Source organism: Salmo salar, chromosome 20, assembly GCF_965601325.2.
Source record: "Salmo salar chromosome 20, fSalSal1, whole genome shotgun sequence".
NCBI classification, from domain to species: domain Eukaryota; kingdom Metazoa; phylum Chordata; class Actinopteri; order Salmoniformes; family Salmonidae; genus Salmo; species Salmo salar.
In genome coordinates, this window is record NC_138310.1 from 24,910,412 (window position 1) to 24,937,926 (window position 27,515).

The window sequence follows — 27,515 nt, forward strand, 5'->3', positions numbered from 1 at the left end:
GATTTGTTTTTAATATCTCTATCAAATCTTCAATACTTTGGGTCTGCCTGAATATGTTTATTCATAGAATTCAGTTCTACTAAGAATCTAACTCTCTTCATGTGGAGTTAGAGAAAGATGTCAGTTTTACTCTCAAATCCTAAATGAACTTTGTGAGTCAAAATGCCTGTACCTGAGACTGCATTTCATTTGTTATGATCCTGGCTGGTCTCTGACGCCAAAGTCTTCGTGTTATGATCCTGGCTGGTCTCTGACGCCAAAGTCTTCGTGTTATGATCCTGGCTGGTCTCTGACGCCAAAGTCTTCGTGTTATGAGCCTGGCTGGTCTCTGACGCCAAAGTCTTCGTGTTATGATCCTGGCTGGTCTCTGACGCCAAAGTCTTCGTGTTATGAGCCTGGCTGGTCTCTGACGCCAAAGTATTCACCTGTGATAAACAAAACACACATACCGGTTAGATGGTGAGCAAATAATTGATATCAAATCACTCACATGCAGAGAACACCATGGTAGCATATTCTCTTACACAACACCCTAAAAGGAGACAAACAGATTTATGGTCAATTACCTCTTATTCCAGAGACAATTGCATTATGCCTTTTAGTTGGATCACGTCCACGTTTTGAAGGCAAATAACCCACACTGGTTGAATCAATGTTGTTGTGAACCAAATCTGGAATACACATTGAATTGACGTCTGTGCCCAGTGGGAAGGGACTGACCAAAGAGCTCAGGAGCTGCCTGCACTGATAAAAGTCACTTACAATGCAACAAACTGTACTTCTTCAGTTATTGGATAATATTTTATAAATGCCGAACATCACTCCCAGAGATCTGAACTTTGATGCAATTCCCGGCAGAAGAGCAGGCAGGCATTCAATACTGAATTATGTGTTCTCTAAAGACGAGTGAATGCATTCCAGATCAAAATAGCATTACCGTCTAGAAAACGTTGCACGTCTATATTGCATGTTAATGTGTAACATCCTTTGTTGGGTCTCTGTGGGATTGATTGATTCATCCTATGCCACAGACCATTCTTTTCAATGGAACATTTAACATTTAATCTCTGAGTCATTAGTCTGTCTGCCAAACAACCTTTTCGTCCATAAATCAAAACTAAGTCATGAGTTGAGTTGACTGGGGTTCTATTAACCCACTGTCAAGGCATTCTGAAAGGAGAACGTTTGTTATCCTCCTTTCCCTGTTACCACAGCAGAGGCCATTCAAAACATGAGTCACAACTCTCCCTTAACTCTTCCATAACATAGAGTGAAAGAGAGCTAGCTGTGGGAATGGCCACCGTGGAGAGAGTGAGCCATGTCAGGCTGAAGTCAGGTCCTAATCACCAGCACCTTGGAAAATCAGATTAGCTGTTTCTACATCAAAGGCCTTGGGGACTCAAAGGGAGGTCATTTCCTCTCCTCTACAGTGGCTCCAAAAGCCCATAATAACAGGGTTGGCATGGAAACGCAAGACCTGAAAAGATCTACAACTGCTACCAAGGGACTTGAGAATTGATACGTGATTATTAAGGCTTTCCATTTGAGATCAACTTTCTCCGACTTGTGCCTTGGCCAGGCGAGGCTGAGAGCTGTCCAAGAGTATTTGGGTTGATGGGTTTTCCATGTGGCCCGTAACTTTACAGACTGTAATCATTATGGTCAGTGCTCAGAGACAGATATATGCACTCTGTCTGTGTACAGTACAACAACACAAGACCAAATGTAGCAGAGAGATCCAATCAGTGTTTCTGGTTCCAGACAATGATGTCACTCTTTCTGACTCATCACCTCCAAATAAATCAGGTTACGTAAGAGGGAAAATATGGGAAATGGGGGATCATTGTCTACAATAATACCATTACAGCTCAGATACAACACAGATGTTAAGACTGCACTAAAAGTAATGATGTTTATGTGAGGGACACCTTAACAGTATATCACACTTGCCAACAATGTAAATCAGTTAGGCTTTCTGGTTGTTTTCACTGTGGTATTTCAACATAAATATTCACACTTCCAATGGCCTTTAGGGCAGGCAGCATTATAGATGTTTGACATCATGTTGGTTTCTCTTGATTCTGTGGCCGTTACAACCCTCAGGTCTGGCTGTATGTGGTGCTCTTTGGGCTGACGTTCACTCTGAGATCCCATCTCACTGATGGATAACTAGACGTGTAATTCATTGGCATTTTGGACAAATAATCTTTCCACATAGGAGGACTGTTCAATCCAATACTCCAAAAGAGCAAACAATTGAGCTCCTTTTTGTTCCAAACACTGCTGCCATTCATGTCTCAACGTCAATCACTGCAGCAATAGGGCTGTCTCTTATTTCTTCTTTTCATGTATAAATATTATACATTGTGTTATAGCTGGAGAGACTCATCTAATCATGATACATGAAGAGGGGGATCAACATGCATTGACTGTTTTGTTACAGACTTTGTAAGAAAACAGCTGCAGACAAACGTCCTCTCAGTTCACAACAGAACACCATTACAATATCTGCTGTAAGGGCGGGATTCAGTGAAACAGCCACTGTGGCACACCCACCCACACTGCATACTGCATAGACATACATAACTTATGCACTGCAAAAATTCATGTGTTCATTAGAATAGTATCCTTTAACATTTTCTGATTCACCACATTACTTCAAATGCACTTCCAATTATGGCTGTAACAATATCGCTTCCTCACTGCAGGTTTGAAAGAATTCCAGCCGAGGTACTTTTAGTATCTTTGGCATCACAACAAAAACAACTTTAAGATCCAATGCAGTGGTTTTTTATCTCAATATCAAATCATAAGTACTGTATTGTGATTGTTTTCAAATTAAAATGGTCAAAAATAAATAAAAAATAGCTTCTTAGCTAAGAGCAATTTCTCAAGCAATAACTTTATTAACTTGTGATGTCACCAGGCAGACCAAAACTCCATCCCAAAACAGGCTGAAATTTCAGGCAGTCTTTTCAAACTAAAAGGGCATTATCATCATTTTCACCATTTTACAGTATTACCCCAACCTCATAGTGTTGAAATATATATAAAACAGGAATATCACGTTTTTGACTGCGCTGGGCCTTTAAAATATAAAATCATAGGTAGAAGTATCTCCATCAGTATGCATTAGAAGCACACAAAAAATGCTTCTCCCTTTGTCTGTGCATTTGGCCTCCACCATTCTCATTACCTAAATTAGTCTGGATGGAGGATGGAGGTCTAACTCTATCAGCCAGAGCTACACATATTACCACTCATAGAGCACCAAACATGATCCAGCCTAATAAGGCAAAATCAGCTGTGATATCTGGCAAAATATCCTGCTCCAGAACCTTGCTTCTCCCCCTGGGATATGTTTACTTTGGACACCCCACACATTCTTATCTGATTACTAACGTTCAAATACCATGACTATCTCTTTCACATGGAGCAGATTCCTCCAACAGTATTAAACAAAGTCAGATACAATTCTACTAATCTAAATGCAATATACTGTATATATGAATAATAAACACCTGCAAAGCTCATCATGTCTAGTATACCATATAGGGTTGAAAATCCAAGATCAGGGCTGGTTTACTACTAGTGAGGAATGTCAGAGTCTGTCGACTTGACTTTGATGTCCAAGATGTTTCTTGTACTCTGGATACCATGATTAAGACACACAGGTATAATTTGGAATGCTCTATTCATTTTGGACATTTCTCACACATGCAATATCTTATGTCAGATTGCTAGAGCTGCAGTGTGCCTTGTGTAATGCCCTCACCATGTCTTCCAGCATCTGCCTTGTGGCCTTATGGGGAAACAACCAGGCTGCTTTGGGACAAGGAAAGAGGATAGATAATTGAATAAATATGACAATAGGAGACAGGGAGGATGTCTGTGTGGTAATCCCTCTCACATGGCCTCACACATCTCTGCTCAATGGAACTCATTTAGTCCCTTTGAACTTTGCCAGATGCTTTGCAATAGACTCACATTTCAAGAGAATGGGGTAGTCAATAAACGTGACTTTACCTTTAATACATAAGCAGTTGTCCATTTAATGAGATAATGGTTCACAAACTCAGATGTTAGATACAGATACAGAGATCAGTAGAGACCAGTAGACTAATTAGATTGAGACAACAGACTACTGTACTTTGCAGAGAGAGAGGAAGTAGGAGGTGGTGTTAGTTACAGTAACAGTGCACTATGATGCAGTGTTAGTCAGCATGGGGTCACTGAACTTCACCACTCCCTGCTGCTGATTCCCAGGAAATCTATGGGACGTTTCCCTCACGGCCCAGAATAGCAACGGTGTAACTGAATAGAATGGAGACGCACAGTTACATAGGTCAAGGAACCGACTCGATAACTAACAGCAAAGCTGCTGTATGACTATATCAGTGACGTGCAATCAGGGTAGGCAGGGCAAGCAATGCTGTGATAATCAAATAAAAAAAACTGTTATGAAAAGCCAAATAGAAAATATAATTGTATATTTTTTTATCATTATTTTTGTTATCTAATGTTTTTTCCCAATGTTTCTGGTGGTTTTTAGGCTCAAAATCAGAAAATGTGCTAAGAATGCTACAAAACCATAGGAAAGGTGTCAAGGTATGCATGCCTTCCATTCAAATCCATTCAAATTGTTGTCGGGAGTGGTCTTTCCTGACTCCAGTCACTTTTGACTAGGCCTCGCTGCTTTGCCTAGCTTCCTTCGTTGCATTGAGCCGATTTCAGATTTTGTGCATGCATATTAACTAAACATTTGGGCGTGTGTACATAATTTGGCACTTGCATCCCTTGAACTGAACAAAGCTAGCGAGCAAGGAAAACAGTCTGACAAATGGACACTATACTGCACCTTCTAGGCAGAGTTCCTCTGTCCAGTGTCTGTGTTCTTTTGCCCATCTTAATCTTTTCTTTTTATTGGCCAGTCTGAGATATGGCTTTTTCTTTGCAACTCTGCCTCGAAGGCCAGCATCCCGGAGTCGCCTCTTCACTGTTGATGTTGAGACTGGTGTTTTGCGGGTACTATTTAATGAAGCTGCCAGTTGAGGACTTGTGAGGCATCTGTTTCTCAAACTAGACATTCTAATGTACTTGTCCTCTTGCTTAGTTGTGCACTGGGGCCTCCGGGTTCACCCACGACTGTACTCCCTGTTTACACTACTGTTACTCACTGTTTACTATCTATGCATAGTCACTTTTCCCTACCACCATGTACAAATTACCTCGACTAACCTTTACCCCCGCACGTTGGCTCGGTACCGGTACCCCCTGAATATAGCCTCATTATTGTTATTTTATTGCGTTACTTTTTATTTATTTTTTATTTTATACTTTAGTTTATTTAGTAAATATTTTCTTAACTCTATTTTCTTAGAACTGCATTGTTGGTTAAGGGCTTTTAAGTAAGCATTTCACGGTAAGGTCTATACTTGTTGTATTCGGCGCACATGACAAATAAAATTTGCTTTGATTTGACAACATCCCTTTGATGCATTTGATTAATCAAGCTCAAATTTTGTTTTGATGAGACACTTTTGTGATGTTTTGAATTGCATTTTTCAGTCATTTTGATTGTTGGACATTTTGTTAGAATCTTATTATATATGTGTGTGTAATAATATTTCACATAATAATATAATTATTATTTGTGTGTGTGTGTGTGTGTGTGTGTGTGTGTGTGTGTGTGTGTGTGTGTGTGTGTGTGTGTGTGTGTGTGTGTGTGTTTGTGTGTGTGTGTGCATGTTGTGAAAGCCTATGGAGTTTGTGTTGTAAATTATTCTGATTAAATGTGTCCATATATTGGTATTTTAGTGACACCTATTAGTTGTTTGGTTGTAACTGTGGATGTTACATCGGTCTATGGCTGAGCTGAGTTAAGCAGTGTTTCATTTCGTTGGATGATATAAAATATGACGCCATCGTCGGCTATCGCTTGTGTACACTATCTTTGCTACATTGGTATTTACATTTGGTGAAAATTGTTTGTCAATCTCAGTTAATTGCCTATGTCACTCTGGTTGTTGGAGCGATCTGTCGTATGGTTGATCAAGGTTTTTTGTGAGTAAATCTGTCTTTGATAATAGCTAGTGCAGCGTTTCCCAAGCTCAGTTCTCGGGACCCCAAGGGGTGCACATTTAGATTTTTGCCCTAACACTACACTGCTGATTCAAATGATCAAAGCTTGATGATTAGTTGATTATTTGAATCAGCTGTGTAGTGCTAGGGCAAAAACCAAAACGTGCACCCATGGGGTCCCGAGGACCGAGTTTGGAAAACCCTGAAAGTGCCTACACAGCCAACGACCTCACAGTACATCACTGGACTATATTAGCTTTCATCCTAGCCGATAACGTACGGGGACATTTTTCATATATTTGCTTTAATCTTCAATCCCATAAATAACTTTTATTACAAGAAGGTGTTTCACAACAGGATTTCTCTAAGCACCAGTATTTTTTTATGGTCAAGTGTTGCAATAGGATGATCTCATGAAAAATGAGTTGGCACTCTGTTTCTCTGTCACCCAGATTTCTCCTCTGCTCATCTCCTCCTCTTCTCTGCTGTAGGAGGCCACTGGGCAAAAACTGGTTGAATCAACTTTGTTTCCACATAATTTCAACAAAAACATTCAATATGATGACATTGAATCAATGTGAAAAACTGATTGGATTTGGAAAAAGTCATCAGTCTAAAGGTGGTGCAAGCTCCCAAGTGGTGCAGTGGTCTAAGGCGCTACATCGCAGTGCTAGAGGCGTCACTACAGACCCGGGTTTGATTCCAGGCTGTATCACAACTGGCCGTGATCAGGAGTCCCATAGGGTGGTGCACAATTGGCCTAGCGTTGTTCGAGTTAGGTGAGGGTTTGGCCGCGGGGGCTTTACAAGTAGGCCATCATTGTAAATAAGAATTTATTCTTATCTGACTTGCCTAGTTAAATAAAAAGGCAATGTTATCTTTTCTTCACCCAAGTTTTCACCTACATCCATGGTGAAATGTATTGTTGATTTCACATTGAATTCATGTTAGTTGACAACTCAACCAATTGTAAATCAAAACTAGACGTTGAAATGACATCTGTGCTCAGTGGGAATTTTCCTGTGACTCGGCCCAACTCTGACCTCTTCCACATCACCTCCACCAACTCCTCATCCATTGCATTGTTCTCCAGGGAGTATGGTTGTCAGGACAGCGACAAAATACACCTCATAAGTTGTTGTTCTGGTTGTCGCGGTGGCGACCCCTGAACTTCTGCTACCAACAGTATCACCACAACAGGCAGCCTGCCAGGGCCCCAGCAGGGTAGAGGGAGAGTCTACAGTCAGTTGGAATAACAATAGAAAAACTTGTCTTCATGCCAAACCTCATGGAAACATTTTTCAGCTTGAAAGAGAATGGACGAAACTCAAACTCGAAACTCAGTTCATGGAAGTATCATATAGGGCTGGGAATTGCCAGGGACCTCACAATACAATATTATCACGATACTTAGGTGCTGATGCGATATGTAGTGCAATTCTCACGATTCTATATGTATTGCGATTCGATACTGCAATTTGATGTTCCGAAGACAGCGCATGAGAGAAAAGAGAGTGTGAGAGAAAAGAGAGTATGAGAGAAAAGAGAGAGTATGAGAGAAAAGAGAGAGTATGAGAAAATGTGTTTTGATCAGTCATGGAAATAAAAGTGCTGAAAACATGTTGGCTCACTATTTAAAAGAAGATAGAGAACAGGCTATAAGAAAATACAGGAGTTTGGTGTAGGTACATCTGACTAGCCCTATTTAACACTATCTAGCAAAACATTTTTATAATATCACAATATGTTACTGTATCCCCCATCACTAGTATCATAGATTGAGTATAGTGAAATTGGCGTGCAAAGTCACTTTATGGATAACTCGATTTGACACCTAAAAAAGTGCACGCAACTAATCAAAGTAGAAACATCCTCTCTATTCATTGTATTTCTATGACTGACCACCTCCATTGGCCTCTGTGTGTGGGGCTGTGTTTAGCAGAAGGAGCAGGTTAATCATTGACTCCATAATGTTGTTCCCAGCCATGAGAACGGATCTAAGTCCTGCTCAGAGTTAGACTAATAAGGACAGACCAAAACACAGACATGTCTGCTTAAGGTGGTCATTTTGTTTGTTTGTGTGTTCCTGTAGTGTAGTGCAATACAGGTCCTGAAAACATCTGGGTTTTCTTTAATATCAGACAGCATAAAGATCCCTTCATCTGCATGTATCCTTTAATGGAAATATATATATATATATATTATTTTACGTTTGGGCAAAAACTGATTGAATCAACTATGTTTCCACATCATTTCAACCCCAAAACTCTATGTGATGACATTGAATCAACGTGGAAAACGGATTGGATTTTCAACAAATCATCATCGTAAGGGCATTTTGTCTTTTTTTCACCCAACTTTTAACCTAAATCCAATGACATTAAATGTTTTGTTGATTTCACAATGAATTCCAGTTAGTTGAAAACTCAATCAAATCTAAATCAAAACTGACATCTGTGCCCAATGGGCCATGTCTGGTCTTGCACAACTGCTCACCAGATGAGTAGGAGTCAGGTAATGCCTTATCAAATAAGCTCACACAATGTAGTAAATTCCAGGGGATAAGTTTCGTGTGAAAGCCTTAAACCTGAAAAGACCGTCAATATATTTTAGCTTGAACAGGATGTAAGATCATCGCAAATCCTTTTCAAAGACCTGAGGGGTGACTCATCATCAGGTTGTTATTATAAAGATGTTCTCTAAAGTATCCTACAAGGTTAATCACACACTCCTGCCTTGTCTCCAGACTGCAACTTGGCCCATGTGAACACACAGCCGTAGACCATACAAGGACCTGGACCCGGCCTGTTTATCACATGCGTTTATTGAGCGATACACACATTTATCAGAAGGAAACTATTCTGCCTCCTTGTATGGTGATCCCTCCCCTCAGTCTGCTGCTTGGGGGAGACATGGCTTCAGTGTTACTTGTCAATGGAGATACTACATGTTCCCTGCTGGATTAGATGCTCTTCATCAGACATACCATAGCCTCACTTTGAGGGGGCCGCTAATAATATGACTGCTGAACCAGAGAGTGTTTGGCGTTTTCAGGGAGGTTACTGTACTCACATTAGGGCTCATGCAGTGCTATGCAAGGTAGTTCAGCCTTTACACACCTTTATTTTTGTAATTATGACTATTATAATTTTTTTTAAATCAGAGTGAGTATAGGCTGTGGTGATGGAGCAAGAGAGATCTCAGAAGAGCTCCAAGAGGATCAGTGCAGGGTGTAGAAATCCTCCTGACATCCACAATAACCCCCAAGGTAAAGGGTGAACAAGTCTGGAGCCAGTGGGCCCTGTGTTAGTGTCCCAGGGAAGTGTCCCTGACAGGGATGTTTATTTCCACATGTGTCACATCATGGGAATCACACCTCTATACAGAGTTAATAAGAAAGCCCCCATGATTACAGTACAGTATTTCCAAACCCGTGGGCAGAGCAGTGAGTACCAACCATAATAGCACAGCCCCCTCCTCTCATGCCCACCCTCTGTGTTCCTGTAATGTGACAGGGGGTGCCTCAGAGCTGCCCTCTCCTCTCCTCCACACAATCATCCACATGCCACAACTCAGACTGCTACTCTAGGACAGTTCCTAAATCACAGCATTGACGTCATCACTGAGGGTAGCAGAATAAAACAGCCTCTTTTGTCAGAATGAGACAGCCTTAACGTAAGTATATTTATATTGTACTGGGTCTCGCTGTATGGCCATCCTCTCAGTTTACTGAGAGTCTCTAAAAAAAAAAAAACACTGACAAATTCCTGGGGAAGTCTGCCTCACTAATCCTGTGAAGCAAGCAAGGAGCAGACAGGCCGACAGGCAGGTTAATCAACTCCTCAATAAAAACAGAGCAAAGCACAACCTAGCACAACCACGTGATTACATAGTTACATAGTTAGTGCAAAATATCTGTCTGGCTATATCGGACAAGTGTATCTAATGCTATGTCATCCTACAGTACTGCCTCATCATAGGAAAAATGTAGGCTACTCACCTCTGAAGCAGAATCCCAGGGAACAACACACCTCTCAAAGTCCTGTCTGCTCCGTGGTGCATGTAAGCCCAATATGTTGTGGGCAGTCAGTCTCCACTCGTGCTCTCTCTTTCCCGCCCGCCCGCCCTCCCTCCCTCCCTCCCTCCCTCCCTCCCTCCCTCCCTCCCTCCCTCCCTCCCTCCCTCCCTCCGTCCCTCTCTCTCTCTCTCTCTGGACTTGCTCCGCCTGTGAAGGACTTCCCGGTTGACAGGCGTAGCCATGGCAACCCCTGGGCCGTGTTCAAAAGGCACCCTCCTCTTGGCTTGTCAGTGTGGGGCTCCTTCAATGAAGAGGGCCCATTGTTGTGATAAGGTGATATTTCACAGCGCAGTGTTAACCAAAGGGGAATGCAAATAGTTCATCACCTCCACCTCCCCAACACCCCACACTATCACACACCCCTCTCTCTGTCGCTTTCTCTCCCATGACTCCCTCTCTTTTGTGCTGCTGTTTGTTTGTGTCTGTTCTGGGGGCACATACAGGCCAGGTCTCTGGCCAGTCAAAGGGATGGGAGTAGAGAGGAGGGGAGGGGAGAGAAAGAGCTCTCTCAGTCCAGGAGGGTTCTCTGATGATCCTCTGGCATCATTAGTCTTTTGGGGGGTCCACCCCATGTATCCTACTGACACTGGAGCCACCACTAGACCCTAGACAGACAGAGCTGGTCTCTCTCACATCCCCCGCCCTTCCACACATCCCTGATATCCAACTACAGCACGTTAGTACGATGACTAAAGATAAACTATATGTGAGGGTAGGTGAATCCATTTTAATATGCTTCAGCCATTCTGTTTTCAAATATCTAATTTGCCTTTCATAATATTTAGCCCTTGGGGCACACAGCCCATACATCAAGTGCATGAGATATTACAGTACATCATGGCACTATACTGTGTTAAAGTGAAGAGAGAAGCACACTCTCATATTCCTTAGTTGTTCTCTCTACCATACATGGAAAATTAAGACTGGGTTCTCCAGTTTGTCTGCAGTGTTTGCCAATGGAGAGAAACTGTATTAAACCCTGAAGTTTTGTATGCTGACATAAATGTTTCTGTCACATGTTTCTCAGGTACTGAGTTAACCTTTACACGTTCCACGTTGCAGGTGGTAGTCCACTCACCTTTATTGCACTTTAACCTTCCAGACAGACCAGCTATAAACTAGAAATGATTTGATAAGCTGTGTGCGTGTGTGTGTGTGTGTGTGTGTGTGTGCGTGCGTGCGTGCGTGTAAGCCCCTCTCCTTGGCCAGTTCCAGGTTGGAATTGAAAGAGTCAACTCTTTTTTAATCCTTCAGCGGTCTGGCTTGGGACAGTGAAACTCAGGCAAATACCAGGCAGTATTTACTTATTGAGTCTGCACCCCTTTTCTGGAGGTTGTTTTTGCTAAAGGAAGCAGAGTTTTTCAGCCCTAGGAGAAGAAATGGTTCTGGATAGTTTGGCCTGTAGTGGAGGAGGCTATAGGTCCCAGTTAGGGAAGTCAGGCAGGCACAGTCCCCCGCTGTGACCCAATCCTGCACCCTGTCACTCTGTGGCTCAATGAGGTGCAAGAGGTGATCGCTGCTTTGGCCGAGGACCCAGCACCTCTCTCACAAACACCCCCCCTAACTCTTCTCTCCTTCTCTCTCCCCTATACACATACATATCTTTCTCTCTCACTGTCATCTTGTCTGTACCTCCCTCCAATGAGAAATACTATATTTGGAGAGATGGGAACTGTAGCTTGTTTCACTATCCCACTGAGTTCATAGCATGGTTTTTGTAACAGTGATGGGATCCTAATAAGTTAACCCTAGCCACTCTCAAGCTCTGTACCAGACTGGTAAATCCCACCTAGCAACTTTCACCTGCAGCAAAACCCATTCAATCCTGTCCTGTCTCAGTGGTATTTTCCTGGATGTTCCAGTATGTTTCCATCAAACCCTGTCCTACCTCAGTGGTATTTTCCTGGATGTTCCAGTATGTTTCTATCAAACCCTGTCCTACCTCATTGGTATTTTCCTGGATGTTCCAGTATGTTTCTATCAAACCCTGTCCTACCTCAGTGGTATTTTCCTGGATATTCCAGGATGTTTCTATGAAACAATCGTGTGGGTCATTAAAATCCCAAATGCCAAGCCAAGTGAGTAAATACATCACAACATAAATCTCTATCACATACCAGTGAACTACCTCACTTGATGATGGCTATAGGCTGCATACTTTTACTACTGCTTAGGAAAAACATTTCCTAGTAAAGCACTAGACTACAGTATCTGAATATATAGCAAAATGAATCATGCATTTGGAATTAAACAATCAAAACTGCCCATAAAAGGAACTATTTGGTTTCCATCAAGCCTTTAAGATTTAATACCTAGTAGTATAATCCTATTATAAGTATTGTAGTATTATACTAAGTATTGCTGAACACTGAAAGACGTTTAATATAAAAACTGTGTCACGGTTATCGTTGGTAATGGAGGACCAAAACGCAGCAAGCTCATCTTGACGTTTATTAACTCATAATGAACGTACAAAAATAACAAACAAGAGCACGCACGATCAACAGACAGTCTGGCAAGGCACAAGGCTAAACACAGAACAATCTCCCACAAATACACAGACAAACACACCCAACTAATATAGGACTTCCAATCAAAGGCAACACCACACAGCTGCCTTCAATTGGAAGTCCACCCCAATTAACTCAACATAGAAATAGATCAACCAGACTACACATAGAAATACATCAACATAGGCCATAACTCAAAACCCGGAAATAATAAATCAAACGCCCTCCTAACTAACACACCACCCTGAACCACATAAAACAAATACCCTCTGCCACCGCCTGACCAAACTAAAATGACAATTAACCCTTATACTGGCCAGGACGTGACAAACTGTCAGTTCAGCTGGTTTATCCTTAGGTGACCTTTGCCTAAATGATCACCACTGTCTCCCATATAGCCTAAATGATCACCACTGTCTCCCATACAACCTAAATGATCACCACTGTCTCCCATACAGCCTAAATGATCACCACTGTCTCCCATACAGCCTAAATGATCACCACTGTCTCCCATACAGCCTAAATGATCACCACTGTCTCCCATACAACCTAAATGATCACCACTGTCTCCCATACAGCCTAAATGATCACCACTGTCTCCCATACAGCCTAAATGATCACCACTGTCTCCCATACAACCTAAATGATCACCACTGTCTCCCATACAGCCTAAATGATCACCACTGTCTCCCATACAACCTAAATGATCACCACTGTCTCCCATACAGCCTAAATGATCACCACTGTCTCCCATACAGCCTAAATGATCACCACTGTCTCCCATACAGCCTAAATGATCACCACTGTCTCCCATACAACCTAAATGATCACCACTGTCTCTCATACAGCCTAAATGATCATCACTGTCTCCCATACAGCCTAAATGATCATCATTGTCTCCCATACAGCCGGACACACACTGAGTGGACAAAACAATAGGAACACCTTCCTGATATTGAGTTGCACTCCCTTTTGCTCTCAGAATAGCCTTAATTCGTTGGGCATGGGCTCTACAAGGTGTTGAAAGCATTCCACAGGGATGCTAGCACATTTGAACTCCAATGCTTCCCACAGTTGTGTCAAGTTGGCTGGATGTTGTTTGGGTGATGGACCATTCTTGATACACACGGGAAACCTGAAGGTGAGAACCCAGCAGCATTGCAGTTCTTGACACAGTCATACCCCGTTCAAAGGCACTTAAATATTTTGTCTTGCCCATTCACCCTCTGAATGGCACACATACACAATCCATTCAAGGCTTAAAAAGCCTTTGACTCATCTCATCCACTTCATCTACACTGATTGAAGTGGATTTAACAGGTAACATCATTAAGAGATCATAGCTTTAACCTGGATTCACCAGGTCAGCATATGTCATGGAAAGATAATATTTTGTACACTCAGTGTACAATGTGACAGTGTTCTTACAATGCCTTTCAGAAGGACACAACAGCACCATGGGGGTTGTTGGTTTGTTTTACTTGTACACAAACCTTTGGTGACAGCGGTCGGTCCATCTCCCAACCCTATGAGCCATAATGCTGACTGATGGTGAAGCCAACCATTCCCATGCATACCTCTGCTTAGACTCTCCTTAGGGGAATGCTCTTCTGAGAGTTAATCTATGATAAGAAACCTCTATTTCTTTCTCTCTATCAGCACTAAGATGCACAGCACTTATGCACCCTGAGTATCAGAGTAGAGGAATGGACACAGGAAGATATGCTTGTGGCGGTTTGCCCAAAGAAGAATCTGAATAATCATTATCCATTTGGTGCTCTCAAGGTCATCTACTACTAGGATAAAACAACCCAGCTAGGGCCTCCTGAGTGGCGCAGCGGTCTAAGGCACTGCATCACAGTGCTTGAGGCTTCGTTACAGACCCAGGTTTGATCCCAGGCTGTGTCACAACCAGCCGTGACCGGGAGTCCCATAGGACGGCGCACAATTGGCCCAGCGTTGTCCGGTGTAAGGGAGGGTTTGGCTGGGGGGGCTTTACTTGGCTCATTGTGCTCTAGCGACTCCGTGTGGTGGGCCAGGCGCCTGCAGGCTGACTTGGATAGTCAGTTGAACAGTGTTTCTTCTGACATATTGGTGCGGCTGGCTTCCGAGTTAAGCGGGCAGGTGTTAAGAAGCGCGGTTTGGCGGGTCATGTTTCGGGGGACGCATGACTCGACCTTTGCCTCTCCCGAGCCCTTTGGAGAGTTGCCGTGATGAGACAAAATCGAAATTGTGGAGAGAAAAGGGGGTACATTTTTTTTTTTTTAACAAGCTAAACAGAGAACAAGCCCCAAAACCATAGAAGTGGAAATGATGGTTAAATTACTAGTAAGCCCTTCACATACAGTATGGTAACAAAATGATCATGATAAAACAGTGGCATGTTGAATGAACGAATGAACAAATGAACGTATACAGTATGTGTACATGAACATGCACAGCATAACCAGAAGTACAGTACTGAAGTGGTTTCATTCAGCATAGCTCTTAGCCCAAAACAACAGCCACGGAAACAGCAGAAACCTGTTTTTCCGTGGAGTTCTGATTCCTATCTGCTCAACCATATACAGTGAAAGATAGCTCCTCCCTAACAAAATGTTAGAACTCTACCAGAACTACTTGGCTGTTACTGTTTTACAATATTCAGACAAAAAGTAATTGACACACATGGAGAACTCAAGATAAACAGAGTTCCAGTTCCCACAGTTCAAGTGTATAATCCTGTCATTACGCTCCTGATCTCTTCAGTCCTCTAAGTGATAGAGCAAAAGAGAGAGAGCGGGAGTCTCACATTATGAACTGTTTTTTAGTCTTGGTGTGGAGAGAGAGAGAGAGAGAGAGAGAGAGAGAGAGAGAGAGAGAGAGAGAGAGAGAGAGAGAGAGAGAGATGTACTTACAGAGCAGTGCAGGCTGAGTAGAGAGGTGTTCTTGGTTCTTGAGAAAGAAAAAGGAGGGAGGGAGAGAACCACTGCTGCTCTTTCTCATTCTCTCCAGCCAACAGTGTCTTTTATCTTCTGCGAGCTTGAGTTTGAAGGTTTTTTTATGTGTCAGTGAGTGACTGTATGTGTGTATGTATGTGTGTGTGTGTGTGTGTGTGTGTGTGTGTGTGTGTGTGTGTGTGTGTTTGAGCATGCCCCCCCCCCCCCCCCCCCCCACTACACTATACAGTGACTTTGTAATAGTTTCCATCTGCAGCTGGAAATAATAGAAATTCCCATGCAGGCACAGCCTCAGTGGCACCGACCTTTTGTGTTTCATGAGCAGGAACCGAGGAGGCCATTTCCATAGCCATCTAAATAAACAGACTTTTGTTTGAGATAGATCCAGTAATAGCATGGTGCTCCATTCACAGTCTAAGGCCTGTGTGAGCAGCCTGGTCTCATAGACTAGACGTAACATAGTAAATGTAAATCTGACTTGCATTAGTATGATATGTTACGTTTGGTGTGGTTACAAAAGACAGAAGGTTACTTGGTTGGGGTGGATGGGTGGGAGTATTGCGCGAGCGTCTAGCAACCCAAATGTTGAGAGTTTGAATCTCATCACGGACTACTTTAGCATTTTTTCTAATCAGCAACTTTTCAACTACTTACTACTTTTTAGCTACTTAGCAACTACTTAACATGTTAGCTAACTCTTCCCCTAACCCTAATCCTAACCCTTACCTTAACCCTTTTAGCTAACCCTTCCCCTAACCTTAACCTTTTTAGCTAACCCTTCCCCTAACTCCTAACTTAACCCCAACCTTAACCTTAACCCCTAGCCTAGCTAATGTTAGCCACCTAGCTAGAATTCGTAAAATATCATACGTTTTGCAAATTTGTAGCATACAATACGAATTGTAATTTTTAACATATCATACGAAATGTGTGATGGACATCCACAAATGAATACATACCATATGAAACGTAACATATCATACTAAATGGAGAGTCTCGGATTTACGTACAGAATAATAAGAAATGCTCTGAAAAAAGGTTGGTGTGAGAGAACGAGATGCAGATTTGCTAAACTAAACCTTGAGTCATAATGTAAGTTGACACAAAGCAATGAATACCCTGCTAGGGTTGCTATCTCTGCACGAATACACAAATTCAAAATACAGACCTGGGCTCACGCTAACACACTTAGTCACACATTTACATTATATACACATGCCCAAAGCTGGAGGAGAGGAATCAGTGTTTCCATGGTCTGCTCCAAAAGCAGTCATCCCCATGCTGCAAAGGCAGGCCTCTCTTGCCCACCCAGTTTGGGAATTAGTGTGTTGCAGAGGAAAGTACTGTAGTATGTAGCAGGACAGCAGTGTAAAGTGGACACATTGGTAACTGCTTTCTACTTTAGAATATCAAACATGCTGAAGAACAAGAAACTCATGGAATGTGGTAGTGGTTGGAGAAATTACGTTTAAACTGTTGTAATGACAGCTGTTATGACAGCAGTATTAACAACCTGTTTCTCAACATAAACAACCTGTGTAGAAGTAGAGATAATCTGGTCCAGAAAGTGTACTTACAGTACAGGTACAAAGCTATTCCTCCTGTTTCGGTTCACAGAGTTCCTTAGTTTTGTTGTTATTCCTGACAACCTGTGGTAGAGAGGCTGGCTCGCCCCTCTGTCTTTCCCAGTGTCTGACTCAGTCCTCAGATATTCTTCAGGCCCATGGTGGACTAGTGGATTCCTCCTCTCTCTGGCTCTCTCTATCTCTCTCTGTCCTGACTGCAACCCAGCTCTGCTCTACCATCCAAGATAAATATTTAACAGCCTGGCTGTGCCGTGAGATCAACAACCCTCTCTGTTCCCCTCCCTCCACATTATCTCCTCATGAGAGAAAACCAACTGTTCCAGGCTTCCAGCATCATGTCACCTTACCATCAGCTGAGTCACACCAACCATAAATTAAGAATAAAGGTGTATAAGAGATTGATATTTAGTGGGTTATGGCATTGGTTTCAATGTGGCTCAAGTCACACAACTGGTCGTGGCTTTGTTAGAATGTTAAACTTGTGGGCCTGTGATCTGCCTCTTAAAATTAGAAGGCGTAGCCTAGCTCTTCATTAACAGTGTAACACTGCCACTTAGTGGTCAAATTAAGTATTAACCCAACATAATTTTCAACGTTGCCTAAAGTAGGAATTATGGGTTAGGGTTTAGGGTTATGGTTATGGTTAAGGTTGAGCCTGGGTGTTGACATGAAGCTAAGATTAGTGTTGGGGTTAGCGATTTTGGGGCCCGTTTCAAAATGCTTTTGAGGGGCCCACCATACCCTACAAAAGAGAAAAATGTCCATGGACATTATCTGCTTTGATTATTATTATCCCACAATTGAAAATATATCTTTCAAAACCTATTTTAGAAGAGAAATTATGCTGCCACCATAATACATGAAAACACAGAGGGTTTTAATATGTGTTGTGTTGTATTAGACTTGACCCAAACCGGTAGTTTTTCCTTTTGGCCAAAAAGTAAGAATATTTGTCTTGCGGTATTAGTTAATGGCCTTGTTGCAAAAATAATGAATGATTTGGAGTGGATTTTTTTTAACACAGGCTTCCTCCTTTTAACTGTAATGTAATGTGGAGTGAATACAATGTTGTTGATCCTCTGTATTTTCAAGTATTGTGGTGGCACTGGCAGCATCATATTATGGGTATGCTTGTAACCGGCAGGGACTAGGGAGTTTGTCAGGATTTAAAAAAATTGAACGAGCAAAGCCCAAGTAAAAAGTTTGAGAAAAACCCTCTGTAGTTGTCATGCCTGCTCCCGCTCCCCCTCTCTGGTGCTCGAGGGCGCCAGGCTGCCCATCATTACGCACACCTGTCACCATCGTTACACGCATCAGCGCTTCATTGGACTCACCTGGACTCCTTCACGTTTTTGATTGCCTCCCCTATACCTGTCTATTCCTCCGTTTCATCCCTGTGTCAGTATTAATGTCGTTTTGTTTCCCCTGTCCAGACGCTGTCCGTGTTCTGTTTCATGTCCATTGTTTATTAAATGTTTACTCCCTGTACTTGCTTCTCATCTCCTAGTGTCTGTCCTTACAGTAGTCTTCTGAAAATCTAAGACTGGGATAGTTTTATTTTTCAGAAGGACAATTACATAGATTTTTATGCCAAAGACACACCAAAATGGCTTTCCAGGAGGTATTGAGTATTCCTGAAGGGTCCAGAATCAGTCCTGACTTAAATCTGCTTGAAAATCAGAGACAAGGTTTGAATATTGTTGTTCATCAATGATTCCCAACCAAATTTACTGAGCTTGAGCAATTTTGACAAAAAACAATATGTTGCCCTATGAAAGGGAAAGGGGGATACCTAGTCAGTTGTACAACTGAATGCCTTCAACTGAGTTGGGCAAGGTTGGTAGAATTGTATGGCTGCCAAAGATGCTTCCACCAAGTATTAGCTCTGGGGTGTGAAAACATACGCAATCAATACATCTTCATTTGATCTTTTTTATTAATTAAAAAAATCTATAGTTTCCTTTCACTTTGAAAATAGATTGTGTATAATCTCTTTTTAGTAATTTGGGCACAGCCCTTAGCCATGGTATATGGTAAACCCCCGAGGTGCCTCAGTAAAAATACATGTTTTGTAATAACCGTGGTATACGGTCTGATATACCACGGCTGTCAGCCTTCAGGGCTCGACCCACCCAGTTTGGAATTCTGATTATAACATTTCTTTACAAAGACATCTGATAACACAGAGTTACTGGGTATATGTGGGTGATTACCTGCATGGCAACATACAGTCGCTAGTGACAGTCCCTTGCACAGTCTTCACATTTTGCCAATCAGAAATACTATCTGATCCCTAAATGGGCACATTTATATGCCTACATTTGCGCACAGGCCAAGTAGATATAGGCCTACTTCAATGCATTTGCGTCCTTACTCAACATTGACAAGAGCGCTCCAAACAAAATACAATGACTAAATTGACAGAACTTGTAAATGGGATAAAAATGAAGTTTTTCTCACAAGTGTAGCATTCGTTGTGCACTCTGCAAACAATGTGTCCATTCCGACAATGATAACGGGAAGACCTGAATAATAATATTAAATGCATTAAAATGAATGACCGTAACCAATGTAACAAACATTGTAGAGTCGAAATGATAGGAATTAACTGTACATTTACTACTGGTGATATATGTAATGGGGAATTGATATAAACTAACTAACAATCAAAAGCAAACAATTCACACAGAGCCCCAGCTGTTTTGAGCCCCACCTGTTTAGCTAAAATATATATCTAAAAAAGTTGAATGACAATATTTGCCCACAATGGACCACCGTGCCACCTTCCTGTTCAATTGAGCACAGTACAACAAGGTGTCCAAAAATGTCTTGTATGCTGCTGCATAAATGATGTAATATGCCAGGGAGATCTGTATACTGTAGTTAAGAAAGTAATAATGATTGGTATGTTGTGTGGTAAGCTGTTAGTAGCCAATGGGAGGGGATTTGGAGTCTTGGACGTGGGAGGAGATTTTAGACGGGAAGGGACCCTCGTGGCAGGCTGGGGAGTATCGTCGCCCGAAGGAGGAACTGGAGGCAGCGAAGGCAGAGCGGCGCTACTATGAGGCGCTGTATAAGCCAAGAGGCAAGTGTGGGAGGCAGCCCCCCCAAAAAATTGGCGACGGTTCCGGAACCTCCTGAGATGGCCCACAGTCCGGAACCTCCAGCGACGGCCCACAGTCCGGAACCTCCAGCGACGGCCCACAGTCCAGAACCTCCAACGACGGCCCACAGTCCAGAACCTCCAGCGACGGCCCACAGTCCTGAACCTCCTGAGACGGCCCACAGTCCGGAACATCCTGAGACGGCCCACAGTCCGGAGCCTCCAGAGACGGCCCCCAGTCCAGAGCCTCCACCTTCATCATACGACAAACATGACACCAACTGACAGGTGTACAGGGAGAATACTGTAAGAACGGCCCATGTTTTCAATTCTGTTGCTATACATTTTGAAAGTGCAGAACAAATAGTTAAATTGACTACGTCTGTTCTAGCTCGCTCATTCATGTCTTTATCGGAATTATGGATTGCCTCTTATCCGCTCGCCGTCCCCTTATACCATAGTTTGTACATCTCAATTGTCAGTAGAAACCACATTTGTTTAAGAAAGTCAGCCATATCAGCTATGTTTTTTTAAAAGGCAGTAAATGAGTCTGAATGAAGTGTTTCGCTGCCAGACAAGGCTCCGCTGATGGCCAGTGGTGTTGTGGTCAGGTGTTGGGACTGCTGTTGGGACAGCTTTATGTAGGCCCTATCAGTTTGTGGGCACCGTTTGTCAACGTTGTAGTGCAATTAATGTATTGTTTAGCGTTGTGTAGTGGCTTTGCTGGCATGCATCCCAATATGTTTTGGGGGATTTTGCCCCACCAAGATTTACATGCTAAAATGGCCACTGGCACAAATTGGCAGGAGAGAGAAGTCCATTGTGCATCTGGGCACATGGTCAATCAGACGTCTGCGTTGGCCATGCAGCATTTTTGGTGATACGGCCTCAGGGCAGGAATGGCCTCATTAGAAGTCTGGGCATTCATACTTATTGACCTTCGCAGAGCAGTGCAGAGCTGTTGTCAAGGAAGTGAGTTTGTGTTTATACAGGATGTACCGCCCCACCTACCGTCAACCAATCATGTCAATGCTGAATTATACAGAGCCCTCCACATTGTTAAACATTTTTGGGAGGTGCATGGCAATGCGGTACAGAGCTCGATTTGGCCTCTGCATGCCTCTGGAGGCTCCGCAATTGTGTCACACCCTCCATATGGAGCTTTTAGTCTAGGCCTCCTCAATGGATTAAGTCACTGAGATGGCCGCAAATATATAAATATTTGTTACTGCTCGACTAAAACAATCTCTGTCGACCAACAGCCTAATGACCAAACAATCGACCAGTCGACTAATTGGGGTCAGTCCTACTGGGTCATTTAGTTTGCAGGGTAGCTCTTGATGTTCTGGCGACACAGAGGACAGTTTCCAAACTCCTGGATCACTCTGGTGGCACACTGGAGACACAGGCACTGGTGGCCACACTGCAGGCTGATACAGGCCTTCTGGCTCATACACACTGCACAGTCCTCCACGCTCTCACAATCTGCAATCAAATGAGATACGCTCAGTTACATGACCTATTAGGTCAAGTGGGACTTGGCAGCCTCACTTTGAAGTTAGGGTGGCTAGTGTTGTTGTGTCCATAAGGTTGATCCGGGTGTCATTTCTGCTAAACCTAGGGTATGGCAAAGTTACAGGGCTGGGGGGAGGTATTTAAAAAAATAGTTCAAGCTCATTTACTGCACTTCTACACAATTTCAAAACTCTAAAATACTATTTGGGGAACAGCAAAAACTAGCTAAACTGACTCCAGCCATTATCACCTTAGCTGCTGTAGCTTCATTCACCTCAACACATGTCATACAGTAATTAGCTGCTACACCATAGCTCAGCACCGGGATTAAAAACGAGTTTAGTTTCATGTCAAGTCAAACATCAGTTACCTAGTGTCCTAGTCATCTACAGCCACCTTCCATCTCTGCACTGTTTTGAGAGAAAAGTCGCGCTGTCCACCAGCCAGCTCCGAGGTGTCCACACGGGCCTAAAACATGCTCTCTACTACCGCGCCGGTCTGCTCTGAGCCATCTGCATGATCCTAAAGCCAGCCCACTGATACCACTAAACTGCATTTGTCTTTTAATGGGGATTGAAATTGTTGGTGTTGAGAGCTAAGTTATGGCAACCGCTATACTCTGCCATACCCAATAGACGCCCCTGAGTCCGACAGTACGTGAGGCTAACATATACTGTATCTATGTCCTTGAACAAATGTGGCTTAGATGTTTCTGTAAATGTTAAGCTACACAAGTAGTATGTGTGTAAAATGTTAACTTGTAGAAATTGTAGGTTTGCCAAGCATGTGACAATAGAAACATATACTGCTTCAAAAAATAAAGGGAACACTTAAACAAAACATCCTAGATCTGAATGAAATAAATAATCTTATTAAATACTTTTTTCTTTACATAGTTGAATGTACTGACAACAAAATCACACAAAAATAATCAATGGAAATCCAATTTATCAACCCATGGAGGTCTGGATTTGGAGTCACACTCAAAATGAAAGTGGAAAACCACACTACAGGCTGATCCAACTTTGATGTAATGTCCTTAAAACAAGTCAAAATGAGGCTCAGTAGTGTGTGTGGCCTCCACGTGCCTGTATGACCTCCCTACAACGCCTGGGCATGCTCCTGATGAGGTGACGGATGGTCTGAGGGATCTCCTCCCAGACCTGGACTAAAGCATCCGCCAACTCCTGGACAGTCTGTTGTGCAACGTGGCGTTGGTGGATGGAGCGAGACATGATGTCCCAGATGTGCTCAATTGGATTCAGGTCTGGGGAACGGGCGGGCCAGTCCATAGCATCAATGCCTTCCTCTTGCAGGAACTGCTGACACACTCCAGCCACATGAGGTCTAGCATTGTCTTGCATTAGGAGGAACCCAGGGCCAACCGCACCAGCATATGGTCTCACAAGGGGTCTGAGGATCTCATCTCGGTACCTAATGGCAGTCAGGCTACCTCTGGCGAGCACATGGAGGGCTGTGCGGCCCCCCAAAGAAATGCCACCCCACCAAAGAAATGACTGACCCACCGCCAAACCGGTCATGCTGGAGGATGTTGCAGGCAGCAGAACGTTCTCCACGGTGTCTCCAGACTCTGTCACGTCTGTCACGTGCTCAGTGTGAACCTGCTTTCATCTGTGAAGAGCACAGGGCGCCAGTGGCGAATTTGCCAATCTTGGTGTTCTCTGGCAAATGCCATGCCCTGCACGGTGTTGGGCTGTAAGCACAACCCCCACCTGTGGACATCAGGCCCTCATACCACCCTCATGGAGTCTGTTTCTGACCGTTTGAGCAGACACATGCACATTTGTGGCCTGCTGGAGGTCATTTTGCAGGGCTCTGGCAGTGCTTCTCCTGCTCCTCCTTGCACAAAGGCGGAGGTAGCGGTCCTGCTGCTGGGTTGTTGCCCTCCTACGGCCTCCTCCACGTCTCCTGATACTGGCCTCCCGATACTGACGTCTCCTGTACTGGCCTGTCTCCTGGTAGCGCCTCCATGCTCTGGACACTACGCTGACAGACACAGCAAACCTTCTTGCCACAGCTCGCATTGATGTGCCATCCTGGATGAGCTGCACTACCTGAGCCACTTGTGTAGGTTGTAGACTCCGTCTCATGCTACCACTAGAGTGAAAGCACCGCCAGCATTCAAAAGTGACCAAAACATCAGCCAGGAAGCATAGGAACTGAGAAGTGGTCTGTGGTCCCCACCTGCAGAACCACTCCTTTATTGGGGGTGTCTTGGTAATTGCCGATAATTTCCACCTGTTGTCTATTCAATTTGCACAACAGCATGTGAAATTTATTGTCAATCAGTGTTGCTTCCTAAGTGGACAGTTTGATTTCACAGAAGTGTGATTGACTTGGAGTTACATTGTGTTGTTTAAGTGTTCCCTTTATTTTTTTGAGCAGTGTATATATTTTTTAAAAAATTAAATAATACCTTAGATTAAATATCAAGATATTATACCTTTTTCATAAATAAATATCCAAAACAAGATAGCAGGAGTTTATTGTATCATTGTGATGCTTACCTGATGTCTGCTTAGTGGCTGGACGGGGAAGAAGATTGCTGTCATGACTGTCATCACAAATCTGTCTCACATTCACATGGTTGTCAATATTGAGCAAGGTGTGTCTCTGAAGAGCAGAACAGGAGGAACGCCGTTGAGGAGCAGGACAGGACTTTTGATTCCCCAAAAACTCTTTCTTCTCCGACCCTACAAGATATAACCAGATTTGTGGTTAGTCACTGACACTGACAGATAGACATTATTTCAAACCAATAAATCAAATTAGGACAGACTGCACTGTTCATTCATACATGTTCCATTGATTTCTGAACTTACCCAGTAAGAGCACAGAGCAGGTCTGCCCATACACGTCAATCATGGCCCACAGGGGACGGCTGAGGTCCACTCCCTTCAGCAATTTGTGTTTTCGGCAGTTTTTTCGGCTGTTGGCACTCCTGAAATACACTGTACCGCCATTGGAGACCCAGAACTCCAGCTTTGAGCCTGGCAGGCAGCAAGTCTCAGGCACAGGAGCGGCCCAGTGGCCAGGGAGGTCTGTGAGGTCTGGGATGGCCAGGGAGGGCAGGGCTCTGGCAATAGGAAGCACATTGGTGAAGCCCACACGCATGGCTCCATGCCAGGTCAGCTTGCACAACTCCACTCGCAGACGCACCCTCTCCTGGGGCCGTACCGGGCGGCTGCTGAACACCAGGCCGTGTCTGAAGGTGACCCCAGTCCTGTCTGCCCGCCTGGCCCCCTGGCTCAGGCTCACCAAGGCCCCCACCGCCTCCTTATGGAAGGTCAAGGGGCCCAGGCAGTGGGGTCCACAAATGTGTTCTGGCTCAGACTCTAAAGGAGATTAAAAAAGAACAACTACGGTTAATCATTGGAATGCTACAGTACCTCAGTCATGATAAAAAAAAATGGTTGTGATCAAACAAAACTAACAAAGAATGTATGTCTGAAGGTGACTGAGAATGAAACTGAAACTGCTTTACTGAAAGACATTTCTTTTTTTTTGTGCCAACAAAGTAGATCAGTATAAAGAAGTCTAGTCAAGGGATCTGAATGACAACAATTTGTTTCGCATTCAGTAACTTTAAATCTCTAATGATATCTGGTGCCATTCTAAAGTGTATAGTGGCTCATGATAACAATGATCAATACTAAATGTTACTTCTAAAATGAAAAATTAGATGAGTGTTATTAGCTAACTAGTACAGGGTGGATCCTTTGAGTTTTGCATTGACACTGCCAGCAGGAAAGGCAGTTATAGGTATAGACATAGATAAATAAGTACAGGAGAGTAACCTGGTTAAGGAAGAGGCTTGTTCACATCACATACTTGTTTACAGTGCACTCACCAAGTTATCTGATTTTGGCCCCCATTACATCATATGTCTTAAACTTGTTTCAATGTAATTGTTCAACAAAACATAAGTCGTGATTGAATATCACACTAATAATTACCTAACCCTCCTTTCAACCCAGATCAGACAAGCCTTTGGAAAGCAGATCTTTTGTCAGTAGTATATTAACTTGCTAGTCATGCTAAAAATGGAATAAAATAAAATACTTAGCCAATCGACTGGTTGCCACACAATCTCTTATTCTACTGTCCTCTCGGAAAGGAAGTCAAATCTGTTAATGATTTGCACAGCCATAGGTAACTGGCCATGTACAGTATGCCAGTGCTGTGAATTACTGGCAGTACTGTCATCTGTGCCTACTGGAATCCCTTGACGAATATGTGTATGATTAATTGAAGGAACAATACAAAATCTTTGAGCGGTTTCAGACATGCACAAGAAAGTTTTTCTGATCTACTTACTTAGAAATAAACTCAGCAAAAAAAGAAACGTCCTCTCACTGTCAACTGCGTTTATTTTCAGCAAACTTAACGTGTAAATATTTGTATGAACATAACAAGATTCAACAACTGAGACATAAACTGAACAAATTCCACAGACATGTGACTAACAGAAACGGAATAATGTGTCCCTGAACAAAGGGGGGGTCAAAATCAAAAGTAACAGTCGGTATCTTGTGTGGCCACCAGCTGCATTAAATACTGCAGTGCATCTCCTCCTCATGGACTGCACCAGATTTGCCAGTTCTTGCTGTGAGATGTTACCCCACTCTTCCACCAAGGCACCTGCAAGTTCCTGGACATTTCTGGGGATAATGGGCTTAGCCCTCACCATCCGATCCAACAGGTCCCAGACGTGCTCAATGGGATTGAGATCCGGGCTCTTCGCTGCCAGAACACTGACATTCCTGTCTTGCAGGAAATATCTCAGCCTATTGCGGACAGTCTGAGCACTGATGGAGGGTTTGTGCGTTCCTGGTGTAACTCTGGCAGTTGTTGTTGCCATCCTGTACCTGTCCCGCAGGTGTGATGTTCAGATGTACCGATCCTGTGCAGATGTTGTTACACGTGGTCTGCCACTGCGAGGACGATCAGCTGTCCGTCCTGTATCCCTGTAGCGCTGTCTTAGGCTTCTCACAGTACGGACATTGCAATTTATTGCCCTGGCCACATCTGCAGTCCTCATGCCTCCTTGCAGCATGCCTAAGGCACGTTCACGCAGATGAGCAGGGACCCTGGGCATCTTTCTTTTTGTGTTTTTCAGAGTCAGTAGAAAGGCCTCTTTAGTGTCCTAAGTTTTCATAACTGTGACCTTAATTGCCTACCGTCTGTAAGCTGTTAGTGTCTTAACGACTGTTCCACAGGTGCATGTTCATTAATTGTTTATGGTTTATTGAACAAGCATGGGAAACAGTGTTTAAACCCTTTACAATGAAGGTCTGTGAAGTTATTTGGAATTTTACGAATTATCTTTGAAGGACAGGGTCCTGAAAAAGGCACATTTCTTTATTTGCTGAGTTTATATATACACTACCGTTCAAAAGTTTGGGGTCACTTAGAAATGTCCTTGTTTTTGAAAGAAAAGCTCCTTTTTTGTCCATTAAAATAACATCAAATTGATCAGAAATACAGTGTAGACATTGTTAATGTTGTAAATAATTATTGTTGCAAGAAACGGCAGATTTTTTTATGGTAAATCTACATACGGTAGGCGTACAGAGGCCCATTTTCAGCAACCATCACTCCTGTGTTCCAATGGCACGTTGTGTTAGCTAATCCAAGTTGATCATTTTAAAAGGCTAATTGATCATTCGAAAACCATTTTGC

General features: G+C 43.2%; 2 protein-coding genes across 2 annotated transcripts in view; both read right to left on the reverse strand.

Moving 5' to 3' along the window:
- The window catches only part of LOC106579837 (vinexin), a 34,219-nt gene extending 24,028 nt beyond the window's left edge, over positions 1-10,191 (reverse strand). The window contains exons 1-2 of the mRNA XM_082966848.1: positions 10,082-10,191; positions 173-425 (exon numbers count right to left, since the gene is read on the reverse strand). Coding sequence (XP_082822974.1) covers positions 173-184 — 12 coding nt within the window. The 5' untranslated portion in view covers positions 185-425; positions 10,082-10,191. The remainder of the gene's footprint in view (positions 1-172; positions 426-10,081) is intronic.
- Positions 10,192-19,112: 8,921 nt separating this feature from the next.
- On the reverse strand, positions 19,113-25,944 carry LOC106580247 (E3 ubiquitin-protein ligase NEURL3). Its single transcript, XM_082966293.1, has 4 exons — positions 25,684-25,944; positions 24,656-25,168; positions 24,341-24,526; positions 19,113-21,782 (listed from the first exon to the last, which is right to left on the reverse strand). Exons 2-4 carry the CDS (start codon positions 24,945-24,947, stop codon positions 21,616-21,618), a joined length of 645 nt encoding a protein of 214 aa, XP_082822419.1. The 5' UTR covers positions 24,948-25,168; positions 25,684-25,944; the 3' UTR covers positions 19,113-21,615.
- Between the last annotated feature and the right edge of the window lie 1,571 nt (positions 25,945-27,515).

Bases quoted from the DNA above. Each gene is read 5' to 3' on its own strand.
- LOC106580247 (XM_082966293.1), bottom strand. From the start codon at position 24,947: ATGCGTGTGGGCTTCACCAATGTGCTTCCTATTGCCAGAGCCCTGCCC. The intron at 24,527-24,655 runs GTAAGTTCAGAA...TATATCTTGTAG, and splicing joins CTGCTCTGTGCTCTTACTGG to GGTCGGAGAAGAAAGAGTTT. The intron at 21,783-24,340 runs GTAAGCATCACA...ATTTGATTGCAG, and splicing joins AGCCACTAAGCAGACATCAG to ATTGTGAGAGCGTGGAGGAC.